Raw genomic sequence first — 7860 nt, forward strand, 5'->3', positions numbered from 1 at the left:
ATAAGGGCAAACTAATTTGCGTGAGCGTTCATACACATCTATGTATATGCATATGCATATGTAAAAGTGACAGCCGAAAAGTAGACAACAAAGTTTTTTGTATTAGCGTTATGTTAACTCAGTAAAATGAAAAAATCACATTAATTATTTAATTGCGCGTAGAATTAACGGCTTTTGCAAATATAGTGAAATTCAGTGAATGCTGAACCTAATTGATAACACGAAATAAAAAATCGTTAAAATTCATACCTATTTCGAAGTCAAGGTTTCTTTTATTAAAGTTTAAGTTTCATATGTGACACGCAGATATATCTAATAGAGTAAATCCAGTATTCTATCCACATTTGTGCAGCTTATCATGTTCTACTGAAACCCTTTCGCATAAATCTGTGTGGGTGTTAAGGTGCTCGTGTGTGTATGTGTGTGTATGTATTTGTGTGGGTAGCTGTTGCCAGGCTTGCTTGATTGATTTATTATGGACGGGGTGCTTTCAGACCTCTTACTGTCAGTTGGTGTTCTGTCAGGGGCTCGGGTAGAAGGAATGCTTGTTGTCTTTATTATTTGTAATTACACTGATAGATTGTTATGTCTGCATGATACGTTTACATTCCATTGAGTTATTTTACGTTCGTCTTCATTTGCCTGTGCAATTACATTTTGTTTAGCACTTTCTCCCTCTCTTTCTTTCTCTTTCTCATATCAAGAACAAAGGAAATGAACAAACTGCAATTAAGATGGCGTCTAGTGATAATTTTACTTAGTGCACTAAAGTATGCAATGCGAATGTCGATCGATCCTTTACTCACTTGAACAACACAGCACAGCACAGCAAACAGTTCAGCAAGCAGTCATATCTAAGCACTCAGCAGCAAGCAGTGTTCCAATTAGCACCTGCACGAAGTATTATTCGATTTCCTACTGGCAAAAAGCACTCTTATCTTAAATTAACTACGATTTAAATAACTAAATAAAAAACAATAATCGAAAACTACAAGAACACTTTTACCGTTTAACGCAACATCGACTATGGCGAATACAGCGCAATTGTTACGTCGCCAGAGCTCGCGCGACATTGTGCTCAAGACCCAAAGGAGTATCGATCAGTTGGAGCTGCGAGTGAGTTGATGTTATAAGTGTGATCCACTTGTGCTTAAGTTTCTTTCTATGCGTTCAGGAGCTGCGTGGCCGCCTGGTGCCCAAGGAGCATGGCGTCAGTCATCATCATCACACATCGCTGCATCACCATCATCAGCCCATGTACGGTGCGACGAATCAGGGTTTCATGTCCGATGCCTTTGATGAGTCATCCGAATTGGAACAGGAGCCACCTTTTGGCTCAGATACCAGTACCAGCAGGATCAAGGACGAAATCACCACTGGTGTCGATCAGCAGCAGCAACAGGACATTGTTGAGGGCGAAAAAGAGGGCGAGGAGCGCGAGAGTTGGGATAGCAAAATTATGTTCCTGCTAGCTACCATTGGGTAAGCTTACTTATTCCTGTTACACTTTTTGCATACATTATATATAATTCACTGACATTAAACTACTTTCAAGCTCTACGCCTAGAAGGGTCTCCAATGTTCGGGTGGCTTTAGACTGCTTTAGACTTACGAAAAGTAGCATTTCAAGCTCGTGCTCAAATGTATGAAAGAGTATATATATTTATAGCATATATACTTCTGATTACAACGAGCAGTCTATCTGTCTATCTATCTGTCCGCTCGTATAAACGCAACGTTCTCATATACAACATTTCTATGATGAACACAATCACCTCACATACCTTACATATTCACACATTTGGACAGCATTATTATGCCAAGCTATTTAATGCCTACATCTGTAGGACGAACAGGAAGAGCTCTGTTTGGCGCAGAGTTGGGTGTGCCCGGGTCTTAACGCTCGCTGAGCACTCTAAATTGAATATGAAAATAATATAAACTTTTGTTTCGGTTGCAGCTACGCAGTTGGTCTGGGCAATGTTTGGCGTTTTCCATATTTGGCGCAGAAGAATGGCGGCGGTGCCTTCCTGGTACCCTATTTTATAATGCTATGCGTGCAGGGTATACCGATTTTCTATTTGGAGCTGGCGATTGGTCAACGACTGCGCAAGGGGGCCATCGGTGTGTGGAGCCAGGTGTCACCATATCTGGGTGGGATTGGCATCTCGTCGGCTGTGGTCAGTTTCATTGTCGCGCTCTACTACAACACGATAATTGCCTGGTGCCTGATCTACTTGCTGCACAGCTTCGAATCGCCATTGCCGTGGGCCGATTGTCCGACCCGGCTCTATAAGAACTATACGTACGATCATGAGCCGGAGTGTGTGGCCTCGTCGCCGACCCAGTTCTATTGGTATCGCACCACGCTGCAGTGTTCGGAGAGCGTGGATATGCCGGAGCATTTCAATTATCATATGGCCATAGCGTTGATTGTGTCCTGGTTTCTGGTCTACATCTGCATGGTGCAGGGCATCACATCTTCGGGCAAAATTGTCTATATGACGGCCATATTTCCGTATGTGGTGCTTATCATCTTCTTCTTTCGTGGCATCACACTCAAAGGGGCCGCCGATGGCGTGGCTCATCTGTTTACGCCACGCTGGGAGACGCTTCTCGATCCGGTTGTTTGGCTGGAGGCTGGCACCCAAATCTTCTTTTCGCTGGGACTCGCCTTTGGCGGCCTGATTGCGTTCAGCTCGTATAATCCGGCTAACAATAATTGCTATAGGGATGCTATCCTGGTGTCGATGACCAACTGCGGCACCTCAATGTTTGCCGGCGTCGTTGTCTTTGCGGTGATTGGCTTTAAGGCTACGGCGACCTTCGACCGCTGCACAGAGGAAAGAGCCAGCCTCGTGGCATTGAATCGGACGCACAATCTGCCTATTTGTGATCTACAACAAGAGCTGGCCAATGTAAGTGCAGATGCCTTCAATCTACACCCAACTTATCCAACTTCCACCCTGAATGCTTCTTTTGTTTTGGTAGAGTGCCTCTGGCACGGGACTCGCATTTATCATCTTTACGGAAGCGATAAATCAGTTTCCTGGGGCCCAGCTCTGGGCTGTGCTCTTCTTTCTAATGCTCTTCACCTTGGGCATCGATTCGCAGTTTGGCACGTTGGAGGGCGTGGTCACATCTCTGGTGGACATGAAACTCTTTCCCAATCTGCCCAAGGAATATATCGTGGGCGTATGTATATATATAGTACTTCACTTTTAAGTTATTCCTATATTGGTTCTGTTTCTTTCTTTTTTGTAGGCTCTGTGCCTTTCCTGCTGTGTGATCTCCATGTGCTTTGCCAACGGCGCCGGCAGCTATATCTTTCAGCTAATGGACAGCTTTGCTGGTAATTTCCCATTGTTGATCATTGCACTGTTCGAGTGCCTCTCGATTAGCTACATTTATGGCGTTAGACGCTTCTCCGATGATATTGAGATGATGACCGGCTCCCGGCCGGGCTTTTACTGGATGTTCTGCTGGAAGTATTTGTCACCCTGTGCCATGGTCACCATCCTATTGGCCTCCTTCTATCAACTGGTGACTGAGGGCAGTAGCTATCCGGCCTGGATCGCAGCCATGGGTGCCACCGAGAAAATGGAATGGCCACATTGGTGCATTGTCGTCGCCTTCATACTGATCCTCTCCTCCATACTGTGGATTCCACTCGTGGCCATTCTACGGTAAGTAATCATCATCTATATCATATATACTTAGATAATACAGGAATATGAGTACCTCCCCATAATTATTCCTGCAGTCACTTTCAATTTCTAGGCTACTAGGACACCATTCATGTGTATATATCTGTATAATGAGAAGCCAGGTTCGTCTATCTCTCCGTCTGCCAGAGCTTCTCTCGATCACAAAACGCTTAAGATATGGGTATATATATGTATATAATAGCATATTCGCATAATCTTTTTCTATATCTCGTGGCCAAACTCCAGAACTAGTCAAGCTCTTGTAAAGCAGAAGCAAATTATGAATACTTCATTTATGAGCTATCTCGAAGACTATAAAAGGTGGAAGCATGCAACATTTAATCGTACCATGCCACATTTTTGTAATCCTACAATTAACCACTTCAACCGTCATAAATGAATCACTAACAGCGTCCATCTGGCAAAATGGCCTCTTCAATCTTATGGTTGACACAAGCTACGTTAATGTATGGTCGTACATCAGTATACATATAAGAAAATATAGATAGTTTTATACTTCTTAGTTGGGCATGTTTACTCGTTAGGTATTGATATCTGCTTATACCTGTATTTCAATAGACTCCATTAAGTTCAAATATCTGCAGCTCCCAGATCAAATACTTCGATATCTAAATTCAGAGCTTAATGGAAAGCTAAGAGAGCATTCAGTAATTAGAAAAACATTCATTAGCTAAGCGATTTCTCGATTTATTTTCGAAATTTCTAAAGGTGTTATCAGATACCAATATTAAATAATGCTTAATTCTAGTCTGTGCGGCATTAAGGTGGTCGAGGACTCGGATCCCGCCTGGTTTCCTGAAGCAGAGCTCAAGGAGGTACATGGCATTGTGCCACATGAACCCACCGAGCTGGAGCGCAGTGTTTTCTGTTTCAACATGGATGGAACGGAGGGCATGTGCTGTCCCAAATATGGACTGCCCGAGAAGTCGCTCGAGGAAGAGGAGGAGTAAGTGCAGCAGCATCAGCTGCACATCAAGACAATAATAACAAAATACATAACAGTTAACTGTAAATATGGACATTAAGTCATCAAAAAAGAAAACAAATCCGATGAAGGCAGTGTCGGTAACTCCCATGTATGTATCTATATGTTCCCAAAGACTGCTCCAAACACAAGAACAACAGTAGCCGTAGTAGAAGTATCAAACAGTAACAACAGGAGCCCCAAGAGAGGTGAACTTAGCGCCTTCTGCGCGGTTTCAGCAACTACAATAAAAAGGAGAATGATATACTGAAAAAGAAGTCTATAATAATAATATTAAAGCAAAAAGCAAAACAGCTAAAATATCTAGAAAATGTTTTCGCATAATTCCATTTAGTATGTTCGGTGTACTATAACTAATTATCTATGTGTATAAAGCAGTTGGCATAGCAAACAATACGAAATTAAATACTATAATGCAGCCATATATACTCTGTAGCCATGATATCGCTATATATAGAGAACTATAAGAGCTAGAGCTATCAAATTTAGTAGCAGTATGCACGATGGGTATACGAGTATAGAGAATATTTCCTTTTTGGACATCCAAGGCATCTAAATGGTAATATACCCTGGTAGTTGCGAATCCCATCATATTATAATGACATATAAGCAACCAAGCTACAGATCATATGTATTATTGGGAGGGAGCTAGAAGCGCACTGTGTGAACTCTGGCTACAGAGTATCTACAAGTCAGGCCTTTTCGACTATATTACATATTTGTTTTCTTTTGCCTCAATAGAGCTGAAAGTGGGACATACCTATACAATGCTCGAGCTTTGTTTTTGGCATTACCCGTATACATATATGTAAACACATTTCCGATTTCCATTTTTGATGTTGATTCTTGGATTTTGTTGACTTAAAAGAAAAGACGGAAGGAAATAAAATGCAAAGTGAAATTGATGGCAAGTTAATAAAAAAACAAAACAAAAGAAAACCGATTGCTGACTACACCTAATATATACATATATATGAATATATATATAATTATATCTTATATACCTATATAAATATTATATTTTATTGTAATTATCGTAATTGTATTGTATTACATTGTGTCTAAAGCATTTACTGATGCTCAAAGCTAAAGCAAAATCAAGATCTAACGGTTTGTGACAGTTCTTTATGTTGGTGTGTTTTACCTAACTTATATATAAAAAATTCTGTGTATACGTATATGTTCATTGACTAAGCAATGATGGAACCTTACCATATCCTTTAAGTTATACACGGTCTATATATATATATATGTGCATATAACCAATATTGAAAATTATAATACGAGATGGGGCAGCTAACACTAACAATGGTTATACATACAAATACATATACCTATATATCACATATATATAATTCTCTGTTGTGATTCGCTCAGCTTTTTGTGTTGTTGCTGATGATGATGACTAGAAAGATATTCTATTCCTGTTTGATGAGTATTCAATTTCGCTTCTTTGTTTTCTGAGTAAACGATACGAAAAGTTTTTAGCTCTTAAGTCGTCGGATAAATAATACGAACATATCTATTGTTGAAGCATCTATGCATCTATTTCTTTATTCATATTACAAAAATCTAATTGTTATAGACAAAGCCTTTATATATATATATATATACATATATTTGAATTCGCGTTATATCGGGTGTTAACTCATATAGCATAGCCTACTCGATCCATGCCTAACCATAACAAACGAAACCGTTCAACTAGAGTACTACGAAGGTCTATAATTATACAAAATATTAATGGGGTTATATATCTAATGCAAGATATCATCGCATGACTATTTAAGAAAAGTTCCACATATAAAAATTTTAATATACATATATATATATATGTATATATGTATATATCTATATAAATATATATATATATATATATATATATATATATATATATATATATAGATATGATAATAAAACAATATGTACCTATATATGTACACATACAGATGTATGTCTTTGTGTGTGTTGATTGATATGAAATAGTTGTACAATATATACATCTACATAAATCCGCACATCTATTTATAGTTGAGATAATATACATATATACAAGTGTTATCGATGTTGACAATAATTACGGATGCAGTTTTAAGACCATATACAACTATATCAATGCCAAGATATCCGAAATAAAAATCCAACCCACAAATTGCTTGAAGTAAACCACGAAAACGAAGCGAAACAATATGAAGTAATTATTGTATGTGTTAATTGATAATATTATTGTTTAATATTAATTATTATGAATATTGTATTTTGTTCTATTGTTAAGAAGAACGAAAAAAATTGAAAAAAGAATATGGAATATGATATTATACATATCTTCCAGCTATGGAAGAATACTTGAGTATAATTGCGATTGCTAATGATGAACAATAATAATATAATAATAATAATAATAACAATATTTTACCTAATGACAATAAAGCAAGTATGTATAAAGCTAATGCTTTCCAATTTTTCATTTCAATTTACACAAGAGTAAATTAGTTTCATCCTTGTATACATAAATAGCTATATATACTTTCATAGTATTAGTATTATATTTAGATAATTTACTTATTTTGGATGTATACCCTCAAATTTAAAATGTTTAATAGTTAGATATTTTTGATATTTGATCTGGCAAATGCCTCGAATATGATATATGTATGTTATGTAGTAGCTGTACCTACTGTACCTGTATATAGTGTCAAAAGAGCTCTTTAGCCAGCTGTCATGTGGTTGAGCTTTTATACTTGTATCTAGCCTGAGTTAACGAGCTGCCAAGCACTTTGTCAGGCAGTTTGGCAGCCACAGACACAGCTGCAACGCAGGCTACGCATTCCTAACGGTTGGCACAACTGTGATTCTTTCTTAGCTTGTTGTCCACCCAGCAGGCGAGCGCCTTTGGCCCCACCTGGGCTGGCCGCAGCGAAGCGCAACGGGCGGAAACAGTTGCCAAGTAGCAGCAGTGAGCAGAGTAGGGAAACGAGTGCTAGGTAACCAGGTAGCAGCAAGCTGGGCAAGCAAGCACTCAATAGGCTCTAAGTTTTGCTCAGCGGCCATCAGTAGCTTGGGCATCAAATTAGCGGAAAATTACAGCTGTTTGTTGTTGTTGTTACAGTTGGTATTGATGTTGGTGTTGGTGTGTTGCAGTTGGTG

General features: G+C 38.9%; 1 protein-coding gene across 1 annotated transcript; it reads left to right on the forward strand.

Annotated features, from left to right (window-relative positions):
* The first annotated feature begins 106 nt into the window (after window positions 1-106).
* LOC111598190 (sodium-dependent neutral amino acid transporter B(0)AT3) lies at window positions 107-5658 on the forward strand. Its single transcript, XM_023313319.2, has 7 exons — window positions 107-121; window positions 705-1116; window positions 1175-1482; window positions 1961-2918; window positions 2992-3195; window positions 3265-3686; window positions 4477-5658. Exons 2-7 carry the CDS (start codon window positions 1027-1029, stop codon window positions 4676-4678), a joined length of 2184 nt encoding a protein of 727 aa, XP_023169087.1. The 5' UTR covers window positions 107-121; window positions 705-1026; the 3' UTR covers window positions 4679-5658.
* The last annotated feature ends 2202 nt before the right edge of the window (window positions 5659-7860 follow it).

This window comes from Drosophila hydei, unplaced genomic scaffold, assembly GCF_003285905.1.
Source record: "Drosophila hydei strain 15085-1641.00,03,60 unplaced genomic scaffold, DhydRS2 tig00008148-arrow-arrow-pilon, whole genome shotgun sequence".
In the NCBI taxonomy this organism is placed as follows: Eukaryota; Metazoa; Arthropoda; class Insecta; order Diptera; family Drosophilidae; genus Drosophila; species Drosophila hydei.